At 39.4% G+C, this 26391-nt stretch overlaps 1 protein-coding gene and 1 long non-coding RNA gene across 2 annotated transcripts in view; one reads left to right on the top strand and one right to left on the bottom strand.

Moving 5' to 3' along the window:
• The window catches only part of UBXN7 (UBX domain protein 7), a 59590-nt gene extending 54079 nt beyond the window's left edge, over positions 1-5511 (bottom strand). The window contains exon 1 of the mRNA XM_020889646.2: positions 5430-5511. Within this exon, the coding sequence (XP_020745305.1) occupies positions 5430-5502 (73 nt within the window). The 5' untranslated portion in view covers positions 5503-5511. The remainder of the gene's footprint in view (positions 1-5429) is intronic.
• Positions 4725-25529, top strand: LOC139034724 (uncharacterized). The gene is made up of 4 exons (XR_011487232.1): positions 4725-5222; positions 5305-5801; positions 24655-24748; positions 24854-25529. It is a non-coding gene; the product is annotated as an uncharacterized lncRNA (long non-coding RNA).
• The last annotated feature ends 862 nt before the right edge of the window (positions 25530-26391 follow it).

Below are 26391 nucleotides of genomic sequence, written 5' to 3' on the forward strand. Positions count from 1 at the left end.
TTATCCATTCATTTAATCACTGCATAAACAAAGTGCAGTATATCCATACAATGGCATATTATTCACAATAAAAAGGATCCACTCATACCACAATGACATGAATGAGTCTCAAATGCAGTATCCTAAGTAAAAGAAGCCAGACTCAAAAGAAACCTGACCACACATGGTGATCCTATTTATGTCAGGGGTCCCCAATCTCCAGGCCATAAGCATGAGATCAGAAATACAGTGCACAGCAAATATAACATGCTTGAATCATCCCCAAACCATCTCCTGCTCCCCTGGTCTGTGCAAAAATTGACTTCCACAAAACCAGTCCCTGGTGCTAAAAAAAAAGTTGGGGACAGCTGATTTATATGACATTCTGGAAAAGAAGATGATAGGCAAAAACATTAGGTTACAGGTAAGAAGAGGGACTGACTACAAATGGCAGGAGGAAATTCCTGAGGACAGAACTGTCGTGCATCTTCATCATGGTTTTACAACTGTACGCACTTATAAAAACATTATACACTAAAAACATTAAATTTTACTGTATGCAAATTATACCTTTTTAAAAAAACATAATTTAGGCTTATATTTTTTATGTGTTCTTTTTATTTCAATTTTTAAGCAATTAATTTTGTTGTAGTTTTACAAAAGTATTGGTCAATGGGGAACTCTCTGGCAGTCCAGTGGCTAAGACTCTACACTTTCACTGCTGAGGACCTGGGTTTGATCCCTGGTCAGGGAACTCAGATCCCACAAGCCACATGTGGCATGGCCAAAAAAATACATTGTTTTATAAAGATTTTTTTTAAAGGGAGGAGGGGATTCTTCCTACAAATAAGTTTGAGACGCACTGACCTCAAATAAGTTTGAGACGCACTGACCTAGACATATAACCTTAAATCGTTTTACTTCTCTGGGCCTTCATTCCTCATTTTAACTCAGAAATGGGTCAGTATGTTTACAAAGATGTCTTCCAACCCTAACCAAGAAAAATCTATAATTTCTAGTTTCCTGAAGTGCCTACATACTGAGGTATTACCCTACTCCTGATGTTTGAAATACCACCACAGTCTCCTGGTTTTCCTCCTACATCTTTAGTTTCTTCCAGTCTTTGCACTTTCTTTTTTACTGTCTGTTTGATGAGTTTCTTTAGCTTTATAGCCTGTTAAAGTCTCACACGACACTCTCCCTGCAAGATGCCATCCACTTTTATAGCTTCAGTTGCCATCAACATGACTAATTAGATGTCACTCTTCTTTCTGGATCCAAATATTCATTTCCTTACTGAACAGCCCCATTTGCAAGTCCCAGAGACAGCAACTTATCTAAATCTGAACTAATCATCTCCCTAAACCTCTTCCACTATTCTGTATCTTCACAAATTATACTATATATGCTTATGTCGAAAACAGAATCCTAAACTTCATTCTGACTCCTCTGACTTCTTTCCTTATCTTATTTCAGGACATCAGTATCTTCAATTATTGTAACAGTCTTCTGCTGATCTCTATGCCTAACCTCTTCTCCACTACAGCCAAACTGTTTTGAAAAAACCCAAATCTGACTGTGTCACTCCCCTAATTAAAACTTTTCACTAACTTCCCACAACATTTTGAATAAAGCCAAGATTTCTTAACATGAGTTCTAAGGCCCTACCTAATCTGGTACCCTCCTACCTTTCAACCCTATTTACTGCATCTCCCATGAGCTATGCTCTCTTCATTGGGAATTCTCATCAATTCCCTCAACCTACTGTCTCTCCTTTCTTGTCTCTGTATGTATACCTGTGCCGCTCTCATCCAGGTCTCTGCACATGTTTATCTCTCCTCCAGGTTTTAGCTAAGAAATTATCTCTTCTAGGAAGCCTTTCCTGACCGTCTTCTTTTGTGCTACCTTAACTGCTCCTTACCATGATTTCAATGTATTACAATACCTATTTATGTGTCTGTATTCCCATTAACCATTAAGCTTTTTTTCAGGACAGCCTCACCACGTTCTTTTTCATGGCAGTATCCCCAAGACGTGAACCATGCCTGGCACATAGTAGGCTATTAATAAACATTGAGTTTACTAGTAAGGGTCTATTCACAACTCAAAAAAATATATTCCCTCCCTAAATTTCTACTCAAACTTCATTAACATTCTTTGAAATAGTTCTTAAAATTCCAAAAGGGTTTTCTTTTAATATCTAGAACACTGGCAACCACCTTTCTTCAGAGAACTCAAATACTAAGAAAAATACATTGTACAGAATATGAATGGAAATGGACCACAAATCCAAATAATACGAGTTTCTAATTTCTTTAAGAAATATGGATTCATTCAACAATTTTAAAGAAAGAGTAAAGGAAAGTGGTTCTATAATTTCATAAGGTTGGTTAATGCTTACTATACACCAAGTCTTATGAAGGAATGCTATACTAGCAACCACCTGTACTCTTCTCAGCCTCACTTTCTATTCCCTCACATTTCAGTCTTACTTTCTGATTGTGTATTTATTTTTACCCACTATATAGCATCTATGTTTCCTTCATCTCATAATTTATTCCAGTTACATCTATGCATTCTGTGTATGTATGGCTGGATCTCAGCCCAAGTTGGTATTAATGGGATACTGCCATGATTCAAAAAAATTTTCAAAAACTGTTCTTTTGGAATTACCTTCAGATCCAGTGACACATTCATTCCTCAGGTTTTGAGAATTGATATAACTTCTGAAAGTAGTCAGCAGTCATTCAAAGCCATGTATGAGAATATTAAGGGAGATCAAACTGAGCAATACTATAAAATGTGGTAGACTATAAAGTAAGTGGATGGTTTTCTATGTAGCCTGAAATAATACAAATGGCATCAAAGTAAAGGTACAAAACTGCTCAGTGTGATCACTTTGAAGACTATCATTTCCCTGGCTATTTGCTTATAAAACAGTTTAATAATAGGAAAAATGTCTAGGATGTAATGTTAATCAAGTTTCAGGATGCTAAATTATATATATTTTGATCCACAATGTAAGAATAATTTTAAAGTAATTTAAGACATAAAATAAATATGTAATTAAGAACTGGAAGATAATATGTGAAATAATATTGCTATTGTGAAATGGATTTTTTTTTTTCAAAATTAGTTCATGTTAGATGTCTTTTTAGTACTTTTTAAAAGTCTGAATCACTACTTCATACTCACATATCCTAGGGAGAAATTTGGTCTATTTAGTGAGAAATAAAACTTAAAATTCTTTCAATTTTCTCTTCTACTTCTAAATGCCACAGAAGAGGTAAGACTCACATTTTTGAAAATGCATTGCTTTTATCAGAATGTTGGGCTTCCAAATAAGTAAAATCTTTCTGAAATAGAGTATAAGTTCTTAAGGTCAGTTTCATTCATCTAGCAATAAATAAATTTCAAATACCTTTTTGTCATGAATATTGCAATCTAAAATATATGTGGGCAGATCCCACCAATTTTTTTAAGATATATGAAATGGACTAAAGGGGTCAATTATGTGTTTCTAATAATTAATTACAATCTTGTAAAAAATTATTATTAGAAATCCATAATACATTAAGAATAACCTAAGGTATTATCCCTTTTGCAGAATTCCAGATACCACTGTCTACTGAGGGTCTCCAACTTGATTCAGGAGTAGAAAGGCCTGTGACCAGGGAAGAAGTCATGAAGACTAGCAGACAGAAACAGAATTAAAGCAATTATGTGAGTCACTTCACCTCACCACATTTGGGTTTTGTCTACGCCTACCAAAAATGTTGCATTAAAAAAAATAATTTAAGTCTAACACAATCTGAATTCCTGAAGTGGTAGTTAGCAGTTAGCCAAAAAACTGGAATTAAATAGGTGATATCTTAAACCATCTCTAGAAAATCTAAAAAGAAACTATAACAATAATCACCTTTATATCTGATTCACTACAAAGATTTTTCTGTATAAATACAATGTATTATATACACAATCATTTTTTAATTTTCCCAATAATGACCTGCTTATACACTGGGAAATGCATTATATCTCTAATATAATACTCCAAACACAATTTTAAAATATTAAGAAAAGTTATCAATCCATTCTTCATCCCAATTTTGTTACAAATTTTAGTTTATCAACTTTGACCTGATGCTTCATGCCCACAAGCCAGACAATGCATCGAACATCTAGTTATCCTTGCAAAGTAAAAAAAACTAGCTTTAACCATGGAACGGCAGCTCGCAAAACAACCGGCAGTGGTTAAAATATAAAATTTCACTTAACCATCCTGCATATCAAACCCTGGATACACTAAAAGTGGCAATGTTCTCTGCATCTAACAAACTACCAGTTAAAGTATAGATCTGCTAACATTCTGACCTCCTTGCAAAAGGACAAACTAGAACGGCAAAATTACACTCAGGCACATGGAGTACTCTTCTCAAATCACTCCACAGAGAACTTCATCATTTGCTCCGCCCTCTAATAACTCATGCAAAAAAAGTTCAGCACCATCAGAGAGAACAAGACAGAGAATTCATAGAATGGCTTAGGGCCTTTCCTCCAGGCAGTAAGAGGATCTGCGTGTGCCCTTCGCAGGGGTCCAAACGAAAAGAAAAACCGAGGATTTAGGGGATACTGACATCCAAAAACCGATTTTGTCTCAAAGAAGTTTTTGCCGTCATTCCTATTTTATCAGCAGGAGGCCTGGGCGCCATCGTTTCAGTCTTTATTATTTTATTATGGGGAGGTGGGAAACGCCACCAAGGATTCCTCCAGGTCTTTCCAATTAAGGTTGGGGGGTTCCCCCCTCATTCTTCTCTTAAAACCTCAGTCTGGAGGGTACTCCTCAGCACCCCCGGCTTTCTGGCGGCCTACCCCCCGAGATCGGTAAAGGCGCTGCCGAACCCACCAGCCTCGCCGTTAAGGCGGGAGGGCCCGAACACGCCAGGGCCACAGCGATGGCTCCGAGGGGCCCAGAAAGGGGAAGGGCAGGCCAGGGACGGGTGAAGAATGACCTGGCCATGGAAAAAAGGGGAAAAGAGGTGAGGGGATGCGCTGCACCCCAAGGCTGCAAAGAGAAGAGGATATGATGATGAAGGAGGAGGGCGGTGGCCCGGGTGCGGCCCCCCACCTCTCCCGCCCCCAGGTCCCCGGGCCGGCGGGGGCGGATGGGCTCGGCCCATTCCGAGTCTAGGCTGAAAGAGGGTGGGGAGATCTCCCTCCACACTGCGAGAAGACCGAGAATGAAGGTATGGGGTGCGCGGGGATGGGGGGGGGGGCTGTCTCCCGCCTGAACCCGGAGACCCGACGCCGTCGTCGCTTCTTTCTCAGGAGGGAGGACGGGAGCTGTGGGTAAAGCCCGAAGGAAGAATACATGAAGGTAAAGAGAAGCCCTGGGCACACCGGCCGCCCGCTCCAGACCCCACTCTCCACCTTCCGGTAACCGCGTCTCTTACCGGTGATGGCGGTGAACTGCTGAATTAACCCCTTCAGCGCCGACGACGCCGCGGAGCCCCCGTGGGCAGCCATCTTACCGCCGCCGCCGCCGCCGCCGAACAACAACACAGACACACACGGAACGCCCTCCCCCAACTCGCCTCACGGCTTGCGCAGGCTCATTGACCACCCCAAGCTCCGCCCCCCCGCCCCGCCTCCCCGCGGCAATCAGCGCAGGCGCACTTCCAGACCGGTCCGGGAACGCTCTCGGCTCTCCCGGTTGGCTGCTCTGTTGCTGCCTGCCACCGCATCCTTTGCGACCTCTGGTGCCTTCTTTGAGCTCCGAGACTAATCTCATAGATGCGTTATCGCTTAAGTTTCCGAAGGTCTTGGTAAGTAGTAGACGTTTCGCGTTTCAGCTTCACAAGCTTTTTTTTTTGACAGACCCAACTTCGGATGACAGTGTATTTTGTTTTTTTGCAGCTCTGGAGCCCTCTGCTAGGCTTCCTGCAACTGCCATCAAAATACATATCCTGTATCACTACACTGAGGCGACTTTTGCACCTGCTTCCCAACTTTCAAACTGATTAGTGCGACAGCCCATCCAGCACAACTAAAATACCAGGATCATTAGTGCAAATAAAGTTCTGGGCTCAGAGTCTGACACATTGTAGGTTTTAATAAACGATTGTCCAGTCCGCTTTCCTTCAATAAATTTGCAACATGTCTCCCCTCAAGGTCGCAGTTTCCTCATGCAAGGGGAAAAAGGTGTGTATTTGTGTAGAAAAGAATAGAATAGAATGAGTAGAATAGAAAAGAAATGTGTAGAAAGGTCACTGGAAAGGTCAGAATGATAATTGTTACTTCTAGAGAGGAGGAATGGAGGGCATGGTGACAGGGGACTTTGAGGGTCTTTATTAACCCTTTCTTTTTCTTCAGTCACTCAGTCATGTCTGACTCTTCAACCCTATGGATTGCAGCAGGCCAGGCTTCCCTGTCCCTCACCATCTACCCCAGCTTGCTCAAACTCATGTCCATTTAGTCGATGATACCATCTAACCATCTCATCCTCTGTCGTCCCCTTCTCCTCCTGCCTTCAATCTTGCCCAGCTTCAGGGTCTTTTCTAATGAGTAGGTTCTTTGAATCAGGTGGCCAAAGTATTGGAGCTTCAGATTCAGCATCAGTCTTTCCAATGAATATTCAGGATTAATTTCCTTTAGGATTCACTGGTTGGATCTCTTTGCAGTACAAGGGACTCTCAAGAGTCTTCTCCAACTCCAGCCACAGTTCAAAACCATCAATTCTTCAGTGCTCAGCTTTCTTTGTGGTTCAACTCTCACATCCATACATGACTACTGGAAAAACCATAGCTTTGACTCTACGTACCTTTGTCAGCAAAGTAATGTCTCTGCTTTTTAAAATGCTGTCTATCTTGGGCATAGCTTTTCTTCCAAAGAGCAAGTGTCTTTTAATTTCATGGCTGCAGTCACCATCTGCAGTGATTTTGGAGCTCAAGAAAATAAAGTCTGTCACTGTTTCCATTGTTTTGCCATCTATTTGCCATGAAGTGATGGGACCAGAAGCCATGATCTTCATTTTTTGAGTGTTGAGTTTCAAGCCAGCTTTTTCACTCTCCCCTTTCACATTCATCAAGAGGCTCTTCAGTTCCTCTTCATTTTCTGCCTTAAGGGTGGTGTCATCTGCATGTCTGAGGTTATTGATATTTCTCTCGACAATCTTGATTCTAGCTTGTGCTTCATCAGCCTGGTGTTTCTCATGATGTACTCTGCATCCTTTATTTTTAAGCAAAGGTAATATATTATGTTAATTATATGATGTAAAGTATGTTTAAAAACAATTATAGGAGTATGCTTAAATCTGATGATCCCTTACCTTGAAAATAAAGTTAAAGAGACTCAATTTAGGCTCTTAAACTACCTCCCAACTACATATTTTGCATCTACACAGAAAAATGGCCCAATTAAAGAGGAGATGAGTCATCTGGAGAATTGACACATCCTAACAGCCTATAAAGAAAGCTGAGCACCGAAGAATTGATGGTTTTGAACTGTGGTGTTGGAGAAGACTCTTGAGAGTCCCTTGGATTGCAAGGAGATCCAACCAGTCCATCCTAAAGGAGATCAGTCCTGGGTGTTCATTGGAAGGACTGATGCTGAAGCTGAAACTCCAATACTTTGGCCACCTCATGCGAAGAGCTGACTCACTGGAAAAGACCCTGATGCTGGGAAGGATTAGGGGCAGGAGGAGAAGAGGACAACAGAGGATGAGATGGCTGGATGGCATCACCAACTCAATGGGCATGAGTTTGAGTAAACTCCAGAAGCTGGTGATGGACAGGGAGGCCTGGTGTGCTGCGATTCATGGGGTCGCAAAGAGCCGGATACGAATGAGTGACTGAACTGAACTGAACTGAACTGAACAGTCTGTAAATGCGCTATTGAGATGAATTTTAAAAACAAGTCAAATCAGAGTAACCATAGGGTTATATAATTGGCCTGTACTCCTAATCAAGAGTATTGTCAGTTAAATGACACACCTTCCAGGTTGCTGCAGTTTCTAGGTGGGTTGAGGAAGCCCAGGAACCAGTCGTGGATTTGGGAAACTGGTTCACGTTCATACAAAGGTGCAAAAAAAGGAGAGGAAAAACCAGAGCAAGATACAGTGTGACCTCTTCCTTCCTAAAGGCCTTAATCCTAAAGTCTGTGTCCCTGAAGCCACCATGCAAAATCAGGTTCCAAATAAGATAGTCTAACACCACTGACTACAAAAACTATGTGCAATTATTCCTGTATCTTCATTAAATGGAGAGGCTAACAATGAGATCTGTAGGTTTATTTCCTAAGTCTTAGAGTTCAGATATCATGATGTCATTTTTAAATAAATCTTATGAAAAAGTGGTAAAAACTGTGGTATCCACGACTCTAGAAAAGATTTTGTAGAAATTTAAAAAATAAACTAAAAGAAAGGAGACAGGAAATTAATAACAAAACCTTGACAGTTTTTTTTGATTGTTAAAGAATATGAAAGTTCTTTAGAATCACAAGAAAAAATATTTAAATATGTCCCCCAAATCATGGAAAATATGTTCTTTAAAAATTATGGATTATGCTCAGGAAATTAAATATTGTGCAAAATATTGTACATTGAATAATGGAAAATTTAAAGTTTTAGATGACAAAGAGAAACTATCCCAAACTTAAACATCAGTATGAAAGGCAAAAAGATATGACACTGAAAGACGAACTCCCCAGGTCAGTAGGTACCCAGTATGCTACTGGAGAAGAGTGGAGAAATAACTCCAGAGAGAATGAAGAGATGGAGCCAAAGTGAAAACAATGCCCAGGTGTAGATGTGACTGGTAATGAAAGTAAAGTCCGATGCTGTAAATATCTGATGCCAATATTGCATAGGAACCTGGAATGTTAGGTCCATGAATCAAGGTAAATTGGAAGTAGTCAAACAGGAGATGGCAAGAGTGAATGTCAACATTCTAGGAATCAGTGAACTAAATGGACTGGAATGGGCGAATTTAATTCAGATGACCCTTGTATCTACTACTGTGGGCAGGAATCCCTTAGAAGAAATGGAGTAGCCATCATAGTCAACAAAAGAGTCCAAAATGCAGTACTTGGGTGCAGTCTCAAAAATGACAGAATGATCTCTGTTCATTTCCAAGGCAAACTGTTCAGTATCACAGTAATGCAAGTCTATGCCCCAGCCACTAATGCCGAACAGACTGAAGTTCAATGGTTCTATGATCTACAAGATCTTCTAGAACTAACACCAAAAAAAGATGTCCTTTTCATCATAAGGGACTGGAATGCAAAAATAAGAAGTCAAGAGATACCTGGAGGAACAGGCAAGTTTGGCCTTGGAGAACAAAATGAAGCAGGGCAAAGGCTAACAGAGTTTTGCCAAGAGACTACTCTACACATGGACGTCACCAGATGGTCAATACTGAAATCAGATTGATTATATTCTGAGCTGAAGATGTCAAAGCTCTATACAGTCAGCAAAAACAAGACTGGAAGCTGACTGTGGCTCAAATCATGAACTTTTTGCCAAATTCAAGAAAATTGAATTGAAGAAAGTAGGGAAAACCCTAGACCATTCAAGTATGACCTAAATCAAAGCCCTTACGATTATACAGTGGAAGTGACAAATAGATTCAAGGGATTAGATCTGACAGACAGAGTGCCTGAAGAACTATGGACAGAGGTTCATGACATTGTACAGGAGGCAGTGATCAAGACCATCCCCAAGAAAAAGAAATGCAAAAAGGCAAAATGGCTGTCTGAGGAGGCCTTTCAAATAGCTGAGAAAAGAGAAGTAAAAGGCAAGGGAGAAAAGGAAAGTTATACCCATCTGAATGCAGAGTTCCAAAGGATAGCAAGGAGAGATAAGAAAGCCTTCCTCAGAGATCAATGCAAAGAAATAGAGGAAAACAATAGAATGGGAAAGACTGGAGGTCTCTTCAGGAAAATTAGAGATACCAAGGAAACATTTCGTGCAAAGATGGGCACAATAAAGGACAGAAATGGTATGGACCTAACAGAAGGAGAAGATATTAAAAAAAGGTGGCAAGAATACATGGAAGAACTATACAAAGAAGATCTTAATGAATAGATAACCACGATGGTGTGATCACTCACCTAGAGCCAGACATCCTGGAGTCTGAAGTCAAGTGGGCCTTAGGAAGCTTCACTATGATCAATGCTAGTGGAGGTAATGGAATTCCAGTTGAGCTATTTCAAGTCCTAAAAGGTGATGCTATGGAAGTGCTGCACTCAGTATGCCAACAAATTTGGTAAACTCTGCAGTGGCCATAGGACTGGAAAAGGTCAGTTTTCATTCCAGTCCCAAAAAAAGGCAATGCCAAAAAATGTTCAAACAACCACACAGTTGCACTCATCTCACATGCTAGCAAAGCAAATGCTCAAAATTCAACAGGTGAGGCTTCAACAGTGCATGAACCGAGAAGTACCAGATACACAACTTAGGTTTAGAAGAGGCAGAAGAACCAAAGATCAAATTGCCAACCTCTGTTGGATCATCAAAAAAGCAAGAGAATTCCAGAAAAACATCTACTTTGGATGTTTTATTGAGTACACCAAAGCCTTTGACTGTGTGGATCACAACAAACTATGGGAAATTCTTCAAGAGATGGGAATACCAGACCACCTTTATCTGCCTCCTGAGAAATCTGTATGCAGGTCAAGAAGCAACAGTTAGAACTGGACATGGAAGAGCAGACTGGTTCCATATGGGAAAGGAATATGTCAAGGCTGTATATTGTCACCCTGCTTATTTAACTTATATGTAGAGTACATCATGGGAAATGCCAGACTGGATGAAGCACAGCTAGAATCAAGAATCCCTGGCGAATTATCAATAGTGTCAGATATGCAGATGACACCAGCCTTATGGCAGAAAGCAAAGAAGAACTAAAGAGCCTCCTGATGAAAGTGAAAGAGGAAAGTGAAAAAGCTGGCTTAAAGCTCAGCATTCAAAAAATGAAAATCATGGCATCCTGTCCCATCACTTCATGGCAAATACATGATAAAACAGTGAAAACAGTGACAGACTATTTTCTTGAGCTCCAAAATCACTGCAGATGGTGACTGCAGCCATGAAATTAAAAGACGCTTGCTCCTTGGAAGAAAGCTATGACCAAGTTAGACAGCATTTTAAAAAGCAAAGACTACTTTGCTGACAAATGTCCATAGAGTCAAAGCTATGGTTTTTCCAATAGTCATGTGTGGATGTGAGAGTGAAGTGAAGTGAAGTTGCTCAGTTGTGTCCGACTCTTTGCGACCCCATGGACTGTAGCCTGCCAGCCTCCTCTGTCTATGGGATTTCCCGGGCAAGAATACTGGAGTGGGTTGCCATTTCCTTCTCAGGGGATTTTCTGGACACAGGGATTGAACCAGGTACCCAGGGATTGAATCCACATCTCCTGCATCGTAAGCAGATTCTTTACAGTCTGAGCCACCAAAGAAACCCTATTAGTCATTCATTTCAGTTCAGTCACTCAGTCGTGTACGACTCTTTGTGACCCCATGAGCTGCAGCACTCCAGGCCTCCCTGTGCAAATACAAATTAAAATTGCAGTAAAATACCATGCCACACTTATTAGAATGATTACAATTTAAATGACTTACTATACCAAGTGTTAGAGAGTATGTAAAGCAAATGGAACTCTTAAATCTAGTTGATGAGAATGTCGACTAAAAAAAGATGTACAACTTGAGAGTTGTGAGTTAAGTTTTATTTGGGGCAAAATGAGAGCTGCAGCCCTGGAGGCAGCATCTCAGATAGCTCTGAGAGACTCAACTGGAAGACAGAGAACACAGCAGCCTGTGGGGCAGAAAGTAGAGTGGAAAGGGAAGACAGTGAGTGGGTCTGGAGAGCCAAAGGCAAGTTGATAGGCACAAATGGAAAGTGAAAAATATTTAAAACTGAATTGTCAAGAAAATACATAGCAGAATTTCTGAAATGCAGTTTTAAGAGTACCTAAAGGAAAAGTTTGCAACCTTAATGGTTATATTAGAGAAGGTTAGAAAATGAGCGCCTCAATAATCAAGAGGTTAATAAAGGAACAACAGAATTAACCCAGGGAAATTTAAAGGGGAAAATGAAGAAATCAATAAAATAGAAAACAAAATACAAAAGCTAGTTCTCTGAAATAGCAAGTAAAATTGAAATCCTTTTACGAATTAGATTAAGAAAAAAAAGGGACATAGCAGATAGAGCAGTGATTTTTAAAATAAGAGAATATTATGAACAACATTATGCCGATGAATTAGGAAATAGATGGTAGTTTCCTGGAAAAATATAATTTACCAAAATTAACTCAACTGTGAGTAGACTTATGACAATTAACAAAACTGACTTAACTACACAAATAAACAACCAGACCCAGATGACTTTACAGGTGATTTCTACCAAAAAGAAAGAAAGAAAAAAGAATAGGAAAAAAAAAGAAAAAAAGAAACAGGTGGTCCTAAACTTATGCAGATTATTCCAGAAAAGGAACAATAGGGACAAATAACTCCTTCTGAAAACAAAGCAATAAATGAAAACTCAGCCTCACTCATGGTTAATCAAGATAAAAATGCTATACTAAACCAAAATTTAGAAATCCAATAACACGCACACATATATGCATTACTTTTTAACTAGATTTATTCAGGAATGCGGGTATAATTCTATAACAAAATTTTTTCAATGTAATTTCAATAGTAGAATAAATTAAATATAAGAAACCATTTGATCCATTTGATCAGACACAGAAAAAACATTGATGTAAACCAATATCCTTCCACAAAACAAAACTAAAAACATCCTTAATGTTCTAGGTAGAGAAAAAAGCTTCCTTAACCTAATGAAGTATATTTACTAAAAGCACAGAGTAAACTGTATTATAACTAATAATAAAACATTTCAAGTCAAAAACAAGATGTGTGCACTCTAACACTATTTCTATTCAGTGATATATGAGAAGTCCTAGCCATAGTAGTAAGACAAGAAAGAATATATTAAAATTTTTTTAAAGAAAAAATTGTTATTGTATACTATATGATTATTTGCACAGAAAATCTAGGCAAACTGACAAATTTTAAAACCAACAGAAAAGTTCAAGGATTTTTCTGGATATAAAACCAAAATACATATTTTAAAACTGTATTCCTAAAGATGAACAGCAAATAGTTTGGAAATGTAATTTTTAAAATATCCCATTCATGATAGTGACTAAAAATATAAAATGTGTTTAAGTATAGATTTAACAAAAATGCAAAAGGTTTTGTGAAGAAAATGATAAAGTTTATTGATAGGAATTAAATGAAGAAATCTACTATATTCATGTGTAGGAAGACCCAGTGTTATAAAGATGCTAATTTTCTATACAATAATCAGTAAATTCAATGTAATTCCAATCATAATCCCACAGAATTTCTCCAACATTTTAATAAGGTGATTTTAAAATTCAAAACCAAAGAATCAGTAATAATCAAGACACTCTTTAAGTAGAACAGGTGGAAGTTTTGCCTACGAGATATCAAGACATAAGGTACAGTAACTAAGACTGTATGGTATGGGTGGGGGATAGACAGAATACAGAACAAAAAGTCCATACACAAACACAAACGTATATGGACACCATGACAGAAGTGAGGTCATGGTGACCAGTGAGGGAAAGGATGGACTAACCAATCAATAACCCTGGGACCTAAATATGATTAGATTCTAACCTTAGAGACAAAAATAGATGATAGATTCATTCAAGATTTAAGTAAGAGGAGCAAAACTTTGCAACTTTCATGATAGCATATTTATAGGGGCTTCTCCTAATGACTTAAAGTCAGACTGCCTTGTAAAACTTAAGAAAGGGATGCCATGTACTTAGTGCTCCAGGGGGCGTCATTCACATAGGACAGAGGGTGATTCAGTTTCAGTTCAGTTCAGTTCAGTCGCTCAGTCGTGTCCGACTCTTTGCGACCCCATGAATTGCTGCACGCCAGGCCTCCCTGTCCATCACCAACTCCCGGAGTCTACTCAAACCCATGTCCATCGAGTCGGTGATGTCATCCAGCCATCTCATCCTCTGTTGTCCCCTTCTCCCCCTGCCCCTAATCCTTCCCAGCATCAGGGTCTTTTCCAGTGAGTCAGCTCTTCGCATGAGGTGGCCAAAGTATTGGAGTTTCAGCTTCAGCATCAGTCCTTCCAATGAACACCCAGGACTTATTTCCTTTAGGATTGACTGGTTGGATCTCCTTGCAGTCCAAGGGACTCTCAAGAGTCTTCCCCAACACCACAGTTCAAAAGCATCAATTTTTCGGTGCTCAGCTTTCTTCACAGTCCAACTCTCACATCCATACATAACCACTGAAAAAAACCATAGCCTTGACTAGATGGATCTATGTTGGCAAAGTAATGTCTCTGCTTTTTAATGTGCTGTCTAGGTTGGTCATCACTTTCCTTCCAAGGAGTAAGCGTCTTTTAATTTCATGGCTGCAATCACCATCTGCAGTGATTTTGGAGCCGAAAAAAATAAAGTTCGACACTGTTTCCACTGTTTCCCCATCTATTTGCCGTGAAGTGATGGGACCAAATGTCATCATCTTAGTTTTCTGAATGTTGAGCTTTAAGCCAACTTTTTCACTCTCCTCTTTCACTTTCATCAAGAGGCTTTAGTGCCCTAAAGTTGTGGATCAGCAGGTTTTGATCAAAGAGGTGACAAAATTATTAAAACATAAAATCGCAAATTATGAAGGCAAAAAGTGATAAATTTGACTATACTATTACTAGAAATGTCTGGACTTCTCTGGTGGTCCAGTGGTTGAGAATCTACCTGTTTGCAAGCATCACATCCAGATACAATAACATCCAGAGGAAGAAGAGCCAGCTCATCTCTTCTGCCTTTTCCTCTTTTTTTTTAATTGAGAAAGGAAACATTTCCTAGAAGTCCCTTGAGAGACTTTCTTTCAGATTTCATCGGTCTGAATTGAGTCACAGTTCTGTTCCTAAAGCTATCCCTGCCAAAGAATGTGAGATAAACATAACTGGTTTTTAGTAAAGCATATGGCTTTGTGGAGGAAGGTGGATACCTCCCTGAAGTCTGGTCCTTTTAGGAAGAAGGAGGGAAATGGGTGTTAATTAGGCAATTGTCAGAATCTGCTCCATTCATAAAGCTTCACTCTGAGCCTGATGAATTACCCCTGTACTCCTTTGTTCTGATTTTACCTTTACCTAGAATCCTTCCCAACCTTTCTAGGTTCCTTCATACCAGGAAAACAGTGTGTGAGTATGTTGGTCATTGGAAACTTCTGTCTCTCAATATGAGATTTAAAAACTGGTATTTTGGTTTAGGGTTAGAGTTTTCTGTTCCTATGTTTTTTGCCATTTCCAGAATGTTATGTACATAGAATATACACGGTGGAGCCTTTTGAGTCTGGCATCTTGCACTTAGCATAATGCATTTAAGATTCATGCAGAAGCCAGAAAGATAAAGACCATTACAGTATACTAACACATATATATGGAATTTAGAAAGATGGTAACTATAACCCTATATGCAAAACAGAAAAAGACTCAGATGTATAGAACAGACTTGTGGACTCTGTGGGAGAAGGCGAGGGTGGGATGTTTCAAGAGAACAGCATCGAAACATGTATATTATCTAGGGTGAAACAGATCACCAGCCCAGGTTGGATGCATGAGACAAGTGCTCGGGCCTGGTGCACTGGGAAGACCCAGAGGGATCGGGTGGAGAGGGAGGTTGGAGGGGGGACCGGGATGGGGAATACATGTAAATCCATGACTAATTCATTTCAATGTATGACAAAAACCACTGCAATGTTGTAATTAGCGTCCAACTAATAAAAATAAATGGGGGAAAAAAAAAAGAACTAGAATGTTGGCAACAATCCCAAAGCCTCACTATGTCCCTTTGGTGCCACCAAAGGCATCTATATCCTGGTTGCTATGGTAACATTACGGTACTCACTGTCTTTATACTTTGACCATTAAACGTACATCCTTCAATGTTATAAAAAAAAAAAATTCATGCAGAACTTCCCTGTGGTCCAGTGGTTAAGAATCCACCTGCCAATGCAGAGAACATGAATTTGATCCTTCAATCCCTGATCCAAGAAGATCCCACATGCCACAGAACAACTAACACTGTGCACCACACTGCTAAGCCTGCACTCTAGAGCCCAGGCCTCGTAACAGGAGAAGCCACTGCAATGAGAAGCCTGCACATCAGAATGAAGAGTTGCCCCCACTGGCTGCAGCTAGAGAAAACTCGCATGCAATAATAAAGACCCAGTGCAGCCAAAAATAAATAAATAAATTTTAAAAAGAGTCACCCATATGTTGTCTATATCAGTATTTCATTCCTTTTTACTGCTAAATAGGATTCAGTTGTAAGCATGTACTACAATTATTTGTTCACTCTTCAGTTGAAGGGTATTTGGGTTGTTTCCAGTTGTTATTATGAATAAAGCTACTACCAACTCATGTAGAAGTTTTTGTGTGAACATAAGTTTTCACTTCTCTTGGGAAATACTTGGGTGTAGAATTGCTGGGTCATATAGTGAATGTATGTTTAACTTTATAAGAAATTGATAAACTGTCCAGATATTTTTAAAATTTCATTTCAGGGAAGATGTCTGGCAGTCATCCCCTCAACCAAATCATTAAAGTTAATTAATATTACTAAGAATGGGACAGAATAATATATTGTATTCGTTTTTCTTTTGACTGCACAGCATGTGAGACCTTAGTTCCCTGACTAGGGATGGAACCCATGCCTCTGGCAATGGAAATACAGTCTTAACCACTGGACTGCTAGGGAAGTTCCTAATGTGATATGTTAAGAAATAAACAAGCATCACCTGTGACATATTCTTGGCAAAACTTAAACTTCCAGGCTTAATTTCCAGACTATAAGAAATATCAAAAAATAAAGAATTCTATAAGAAAGCATTCACCATCAGCAGATGAATGGATGAGGAAGCTGTGGTACATATACACCATGGAATATTACTCAGCCATTAAAAAGAATTCATTTGAATCAGTTCTAATGAGATGGATGAAACTGGAGCCCATTATACAGAGCGAAGTAAGCCAGAAAGATAAAGACCATTACAGTATACTAACACATATATATGGAATTTAGAAAGATGGTAACGATAACCCTATATGCAAAACAGAAAAAGAGACTCAGATGTATAGAACAGACTTGTGGACTCTGGGAGAAGGCGAGGGTGGGATGTTTCAAGAGAACAGCATTGAAACATGTATATTATCTAGGGTGAAACAGATAACCAGCCCAGGTTGGGTGCATGAGACAAGTGCCCGGGCCTGGTGCACTGGGAAGACCCAGAGGGATCGGGTGGAGAGGGAGGTGGGAGGGGGGACCGGGATGGGGAATACATGTAAATCCATGGCTAATTCATTTCAATGTATGACAAAAACTACTGTAATGATGTAAAGTAATTAGCTTCCAACTAATGAAAATAAATGGAAAAAAAATAAATTAAAAAAAAATAATAAAAAATAATAAAAAAAAATATATAAGGAAGCATTCAGAATGTAAGGTAAATCCAGAATGTAAGCATTCACCATGCTAGTCTCTTCAGTGTCATAGGTGTCATAGGTGGGAGCAGGCAAGAGGATTGTTCTAGATGAAAAGGGAACGAAAAGGAAACCACCAAAATCAATGCCTTCATTGGATGCCAGTTATAAAATAACAAAAAATAAAGCAGCTATAAAAAAATTTTTGCAAACTGAAAATTTTAATATGGCCTCAATATGAGATGACATTTGGCAATTATTAATTTTCTTAAATAAGATAATGACATTGTAGTTATGAAAAAATGTTTTTATTTCACAGAGGTACATTCTAACATATTTTGGGGTAAACTATTATGATTCTGCAATTTACTTTTTAATGGTTCAGCAAATTTTAAAATATGAAACATAGCTATGATAAAATGTTAACAATTATTGAATATAAGTAGTAGTGTACAGCTGTTCTTTCAGATTTTCTGTTTAAAACTTATGAAATAGCTGGAAAAAATCTAATTATTGTATTTTTTATTTCTATAAATTCTATTTGTATTTCAAATCTGATTAGGTATTTAAAAAATTTCTTGTTACTTGCAGGTGCTTTCAAACTTTCATTTTATTTCTTTAAACATAATAGTCGCAGTTATTTTTAATCCTTGTCTGGTAAATTCAATATCTGAAGACTTTGCATGTTTGTTCACTGTTATTTATCCTGCTTCTTATACAGGATGCCTGAATCTCTCTGTGCGTGCTTCAGTTCAGTTCAGTTCAGTAGCTCAGTTGTATCCGACTCTTGGTGACCCCATGGACTGCAGCACGCCAGGCTTCCCTGTCCATCACCAACTCCTGGAGTTTACCCGAACTTATGTCCATTGAGTTGGTGATGCCATCCAACCATCTCATCCTCTGTCCTCCCCTTCTCCTCCTGCCTTCAATCTTTCCCAGCATCAGGGTCTTTTCACATAAGTCAGCTCTTCGCATCAGGTGGCCAAGTATTGGAGTTTCAGCTTCAACATCAGTCCTTCTAATGAACACCAAGGACTGATCTCTAGGATGGACTGGTTAGATCTCCTTGCAGTTCAAGGGACTTTCAAGAGTCTTCTCCACCACCACAGTTCAAAACCATCAATTCTTCGGCACTCACCTTTCTTTATAGTCCAACTCTAACATCTATACATGACTACTGGAAAAACCATAGCTTAAACTAGATGGACCTTTGCTGACAAAATAATGTCTTTGCTTTTTAATATGCTGTCTAGGTTGGTCATAACTTTTCTTCCAAGGAGCAAGCGTCTCTTAATTTCATGGCTGCAGTCATCATCTCCAGTGATTTTGGAGCCCAGGAAAATAAAATCAGCCACTGTTTCCACTGTTTCCCATCTATTTCCCATGAAGTGATGGGACCAGATGCCATGATCTTAGTTTTCTGAATGTTGAGCTTTAAGCCAACTTTTTCACTCTCCTCTTTCACTTCCATCAAGAGGATTTTTAGTTCCTCTTCACTTTCTGCCATAAGGGTGGTGTCATCTGCATATCTGAGGTTATTGATATTTCTCCTGGAAATCTTGATTCCAGCCTGTGCTTCATCCAGCCCAGCATTTCTCATGATAAACTCTGCATATAAGTTAAATAAGCAGAGTGACAATATACAGCCTTGACCTATTCCTTTTCCAACTTGGAACCAGTGTTTTTTTCCATGTCCAGTTCCAACTGTTGCTTCCTGACCTGCATACAGATTTCCCAAGAGGCAGGTCAGGTGGTCTGCTATTCCCATCTCTTTCAGAATTTTCCACAGTTTATTGTGATCCACACAGTCAAAGGCTTTTGCATAGTCAATAAAGCAGAAGTAGATGTTTTTCTGGAATTCTCTTGCCTTTTCGATGATCCAGCAAATGTTGGCAATTAGATCTCTGGTTCCTCTGCCTTTTCTAAAACCAGCTTTAAGTTCATGGTTCTGGAAGTTCATGGTTCACGTATTGCTGAAGCCTGGCTTGGAGAATTTTGAGCATTACTTTACTAGCGTGTGAGATGAGTGCAATTGTGTGGTAGTTTGAGCATTCTTTGGCATTGCCTTTCTTTGTGATTGGAATGAAAACTGACCTTTTCCAGTCCTGTGGCCACTGCTGAGTTTTCCAAATTTGCTGGCATATTGAGTGCAGCAATTTACTTAGTTTATTTATTTTTTTTACCCTGAGGTGCTTATTTTTTGCAAAATGACTTTTTTAAATTCTTTGAAATTTAAGATTGAAGTTACATTTCTCTAGAGATTTATTTTGATCCTGTCAACCATCTAGAGGCACTACTATTTAAAAATTAATAAATAGAAATCTCAGTTAAGTAAAAGTCTGGAAACCAAAAGGGGGAGCTCTCATGTCCCATGCCATAGCAGATCCAAACAGGAAGAAGGACTTCTTTCCTGGTGAGGACTCAACCAATGAGAAGCCACGGGCTCTTCAATTACTCTAGCCCCCCCCAACTTCCTTTTCCTCTCTATAAAAGCTTTTCCTTCCCTTGCTGAGTGGGAACTTGCACATGGCTCATCACATTTATAGGCCCCCAATTGCAGTTCTCTGCTGATCCTGAATAAACCCATCTTTGCTGGATGTTTGTTTGATGGCAGTTTGTTTGCTTTAGGTCAACACTACTACAGCAGGACCAATTTGAATTAAGCTCATGAGACTTTCTGAACCAATGAATTGGGGTTGCTAATCAACTAGTGAGAGCAGGCCTGGGGCTACAGCTTCTCAGAAAGAGCCCTCACCCCCCATTATGCATGCATCTCCATGGTGACAGAGGGTGAAAGGGTTATTTACTTCTGGTTCTCTGTATCAGAGGGGTCAAATGCATGGGGTGTGTTTTATACTGTATTCTTTTTTATGACATAAATTGTGTTACTCTCAGATTTGCATGTGAAGGTCTAATATCTAGCACCTTAGAATGTGACTGTATTTGGAGACAGGGACTTGAAAGAGATAGTTAGTTAAAACTGGGTCCTTAGGGTGATTGTAAAACATTCTGACTGGTGTTTTCCTTTTTTCTTTTATAATACACAAAACAATTTACCATCTTACCCTTGCCCATGCTGCGTGACATGCAGGATCCCATTTTCCCGACCAGGGCCTGAACCCAGGCCCTGTCAGTGAAAGCACCGAGTCCTAACCAATGGACTTCCAGGGAATTCCCTGACTGGTGTCTTCATTAAGAGGAAATGTGGACACAAAAGAAGACACCAGGGGTGTGCATGCACAGATGAAAGACCAAGTGAAGACACAGAGAAAATGTACCCATCTGTAAGCCAAGGAGAGAGGCCTCAGAGTTAAACTAAACCTCTGGACACCTTGATCTTGGACTTGTAGCCTCCAAAACTCTGAAGAAAATACATTTCTGTTGTTCAAGCTGCCCTGTTTGTGGTACTTGGTAATGGCAGCCCTACTAATACCACTACCCACATTGCATGACCCTGGCTTTTTTCTTTACTCCAGACCCCAAGGGGCTGTGAAAATTGCAGCTCATGTTTGCTGGATCTGTCATACATCCTCAAAGAGAAGAGATTTCTGTGCTCCCTTTCTGTTTCTGAGATTCCACATTGACTTTGGCCCAATGATTTCTTATTATCTTGTCATCTCTTTAATGGTTTTAAGAAGTTTTGTTTGTTTTAAAATAGTATCCAGCATTTTTAGTTGTTTTCTGTGGGACAGTCTACCTGAACACCTCCCTCCACAGATCAGCTTTGCTGGAGCTGAAGTTCCATTTAGGGGAAAGAGTTAATGTACTAAAAATGTCAACAGTCCCAATAATGGAAGTCCTCAAGAAGGAAATGGAGAGAGAGAGGGAGGCAAGTGGACTAAGAGGGAGGGGAGAGAGTGGGAGAGAGGGAGAAGGAAAGAGAAATACAAGAAAAGGCAAGAAATAATGGATCTATTCTGAGACAAAAAAGATGGAAAAGTGAAGGACAACCTCAAGTCTTCAAGTCTGGGAAGAGAAAGAATGGTGATTTCTATTAAGAAGTATAGAATAGAAGTGAATTTTTGATAACGACCATGAGTACTGTTCTGAGTGGTAGTAAGACTTCATAGGGTAAGATGGGAATAACATTTTCAGTCAAATGAGAGTTACCATATGGTAAGTATAAATCTTAGTGTACAAACTCATGTCACAAGAAATGCAATTTTATATTTTCCATAACATAACCAAGGAATATTTATGTGGCCTGGGGGTTGAGTAGCCATCATTTAATCTTCCAAACCTATCTCCCATACCCTGAAGCTGTTAGTGGTTTTTTACCACCCTGACATCTAGGTTTAAAATTCAAAAGACAGGAATTGACTCCTTTCTTTTTCCTGTTTTCTACTTTGTTATTGGCACTGTAGTTAGTAATGGCTATCAATAACAGAAAGCTTGAGTATCACTGGCTTAATAGTTGTTTCTCTTACATACCAAGATGTCCAGGGGTAAGCAGACTGGTACTGGTTCAGTGAAGTCAGGGCTGATGACTCTTAGCTTCTGCTTAAATAGATTCTCTTTGTGAATTTAGGAATAGTCTATTTTTATCACAAAGTAACAATAGCAGGGGGTTGGGAGAGAAATGTTTGCACTTTGCTAAACTCTTAGCAGAAATATTAAGGTCCTAAATAATTCCAGCCAGGGGCTGGACAGTGCTATAGAGACTAGCTTCATCCCTCAAAACTCGTTTTCTTACACATATCCAGGTCACCAGTTTTACAGCAGATTAAGAGATACATCAGTTTTGGAAGGGTTTTGAGTGCCTCTCTGCTCTGGCAACTGGGGTTAGTGCCATTGAAATAGCTATTCTTTACCTAAAAAGAGGTTCAGGATATCCTGGGAGAAGGGAACTATAATAACTGTAATAGTTTCCTAGGTCTGCTGCAGCAAATAACCATAAACTGGGGGCTTAAAACAACAGAAATTTATTCTCTCACAGTTTTGGAGACTGGAAGTTCAAGATGTCTGCAGGACCATGCTGTCTTGAAGGTTCTAGGGCAGAATTTACTCCTTGCTTATCTCTTAGCTTCTGGCTTCACCAGCAATCCTTGGCATTCCTTGATTTTGAGCTATATAACACTAATGTCTGCCTCTGCCAGCAAATAACAGTCTTCCTATGTGTCTCTTCGTTTTCTTATGGCTGTCTTCTTGTAAAGAAACCAGTGACATTGGATTAGGGATTTGAAATAATCCAGTATGACCTCATCTTAACTAATTATGTCTGCAATGACCCTATTTCCAAATAAGGTCACATTTTGAGGTACTGGGGGTTTAGGACTTCAGCATATAAGTATTTTGGGAGGCCACATAATTCAATCCATAACAAGGACCTCACTCATCGATGATTTAGAAAATTTAATCATAAACACAAACTCCATCACCCTCTTTTATTAATCACCCTATGTCTGTCTAGGGAATTTAATCATTATGTAGGATTCTTTAATGCTTGGTCTCATCACTGTCCAGTGGTACTTCTGAAATCAACAAACACTTCTGAGAGGTCACACCACCTCTACATCAAATTTCCAACCAGATCATGGTTTTTGTCTCAGGACAACTCAGTTCTAGTCCTACTCTAGGGTTAATACTCAGTCTTCAAGCAGATATGGTTTACCCCAAAATTGTAAGACATCCTGGATGAGCCCCACAAATAGCTGATACTAATCTTGAACAAGAAGTAGTTATAGAATAGCCTTGTGTGTGTACTGCATGCATGCTCAGTCACTCAGTTTTGTCTGACTCTTTGCCTCCCTGTGGCCTGTAGCCCTCCAGGCTTCTCTGTCCATGGGATTCTCCAGGCAAGAATACTGGAGTAGATTACCATTTGCTACTCTAGGAGATCTTCCTGACACAGGGACTGAACATGCATCTCCTGTGTTTTCTGTATTGGCAGACAGATTCTTTACCACTGTGCCACCTGGGAAACCCATGAATTGCCTTAGTTTTCTATAATTCAATTTAATTTCTACTGAGCCATTGTCATCTGGGATGGCAAGTTTCAGTTAAGTTGGTTTCCTAATGCCTTACCCGAATTGTTCCTAAGTTCTAGGGTGTCTTAACTGGTTCCCTTGGGGCATATACGTGGTCCTTGGTTGTCATCCATTTCATACAACATCTTTGAGATATTGGCACAGTCCATGTGCTCTTCAGTGGCCCCCAAGCACCATGGGGTTCTCCCTCATTCCCATCTGCAGGATTCCTTTGAGTCTGAAAGCTCTTAGGGCTACATATCTGTGTCACTCTTGAAGAAGAAATGCCCTACCGCTCCTATTGCACAATGGGCCAAAACAACATGTTTCTGAGACAAGCATGTACATGGACAAAGTTGCCCTCTCTAGAGGCTTACTGTGCCTGAACATGTCACGCTTCTCCTCCCTTTTGCCAGCCCAGACAGTCTTTATTTGGCCTGAGGTCAAGGAATCTTAGCTTAATTATGTAGGGGAAGAAAAAACCTTTCCCCCTATCCTTAAGTTCAGTCATTGAGGTCATGCAAATTAAACTCACGAAGACAGGTTAACAGAAGAAAAAATGTTTATTTTTCACATGCAGTGCACATACATGGAGGAAAACTCAGTGATGAGTAACTCAGAGGAGGAGTAGTTAGAATTGGGAGCTTAGATACCATCCAGGTAAGTAAACATGGGGGTGGGGAAAGGGACTTATAGCAAGATAAATGACTTTTTGGAAAGATTTTTAAAGTTGGGGGTTTTAGGAGAATAAACAGGATATAAGAAAGTCATAATAATCTTTATTACATTTATATAGGTATAAGTGTTTGTGTCCCCTTCAGGGCCAAAAAATTGCCCTGGAGAAGGAATTTGGGGTAGATTTTATTCTCATTTTCCCTTTCACAAATAGATATGCCCTGAAGAGTAATTTATGGCAGCCTTATATCCAAAATATTATTGCTTTGAGTCACATAAGGAGGCTTTGAGAAATCTACTTTTCTGCATCTGTTAAATCTCAAATGTTTTCAGCTTAAAATAATCTGTATACCAAATAGCATATTTTGGGGTGGCAAATTCTGATTCCTTCACTCAACATCAGGTATTTTTACAAATGTATTCTTCTTTTTGTGTTGAGTTCTGTCTGGGGAGTAGATTTTGAGACTCTGTAGAACTTCTTTTTCCTCTGCTTTTTCCTAGGTGAATCATTCCCGAAAGAATGAATGTCCAATAGCCCATCTGACTATGGGCTTATTTTCATTATTTGGAAAGGACCAAATAATGCAAGGACCAGGTAAAACATTGGTTAACATTCCAAAAACCTATCCTGACACACATTTGCCATGTCATTTCATCTCAACAACTCTGTTAAGAAGGTCTTTTTGTTTCTCTTTTGCAGTTGAAGAAACAGAGGTTAAGATTGAAGCAAAATTCAAATCCACATCTATCTGATTCTAGAATATTCTCCATTTTTTCCCCTCCTGCTCACTTCTGAACACACTCTAATATGATTTCTGCTCACAATGCACCAGGCCACTTTTACTGAGGGCCCCCAATGCCTCAAAGCTAATTCCTATAGACATGTATCAGTCTTTATCTCAATTGACTTTTCAATAGAATTTGGCATTTCCTTATTACACCTTCTTAGAACAGTCTCACTCTTGACTTCCTGGGACCACAACTGCTGATTTTTGTCCTATCTTCCTGATCCTCCCCTCTTTTGCAGTTTATTCCTATCAACCATTCACTATGTCCTGAGACTTGCCCAGGCCACCTCTCTTTCTTACCATACCCTCAGTTCTAATAGTCAGAAATAGATAAGATTTACAAATTTCAGGTGTTAAATAAGTACATTTAATCCTTATATAATTTATATTTGACAAGGCAGCACATTTTGCTTGAAAGAACATGGCCTTTAGACTCTAATCTGGATACAAATCCTGGCCTTTTCCACTTACTGTCAAAATACCCTTGGGCAGTGACACCTGCCCTGATCTCTTCTTCTATAAAATGGGAAGTTTCTAAAAACTGTGTGGAATGTGAAATGGGAGACTAAAATGGGAACTGTCTAAAAATGTGTCTAAAACTGCATACAAGTCCTTCCTTTTTTCTTATAAATCAGATCCTAGCTTACTTCCTTTCTGAACAGAATAGAACAGTGAGCAGTCTGAGTTCAGTCTCTAGAGTCAAATAGTCCTGTGTTTAAATCCTGACTTGGCCTCATTCTTGCTTGGGCAAATCTGAGTTTTGGTTTCCTTCACCTGTAAAATAGGCACAGTAATAGTGTCTCCTTAGCAGAAATGGTGAAGGATTAAATGAGATATTCAGCACTCAGTGCCCTTGCCTAGTCCATAATTAGTTTTCAGTAAATGTTAACTCTTGGGAACATGATCATCTCACACCTTTATGCAGTCATATTTCAATTTTAATTAGTTGAAGCTCTACAGTTTTCCCCAAGCAAGGCATAATTTAGAATGAAGTTGAATAGCTTGAGGTACTTGGCACATATTTTACCAAGGCTAGTATCAGAATGGGCATCATTGGTGGCTCATTGGTAAAGAACCTGCCTGCCAATGCAGTAGATGCGGGTTTGACCCCTGAGTCACAAAGATCTCCTGGAGAAGGAAATGGCAACCCACTCCATAATCTTGCCTGGAAAACCCCATGGAGAGAGGAGCCTGGTGGGCTATAGATCATGAGGTTGCATAAGAGTCAAACAAGACCTAGTGACTAAACAACAGCAATAATAATATCAGAATAAATTAGAACCCTGAGTGTGATTCATAACAGTATCTTAATCCCAAACCCAGACATTTGATGCCTGCAATTGAGATTTTAACAATATGTGATGAGGGACTTCCCTGGTGTTCCAGGGGCTAAGACTGCATACTCCCAATGCAGGGGGCCTGGGTTCAATCCCTAGCCAGGGAGCTAGAT

Source organism: Odocoileus virginianus, chromosome 4 (assembly GCF_023699985.2).
Source record: "Odocoileus virginianus isolate 20LAN1187 ecotype Illinois chromosome 4, Ovbor_1.2, whole genome shotgun sequence".
NCBI lineage: Eukaryota > Metazoa > Chordata > Mammalia > Artiodactyla > Cervidae > Odocoileus > Odocoileus virginianus.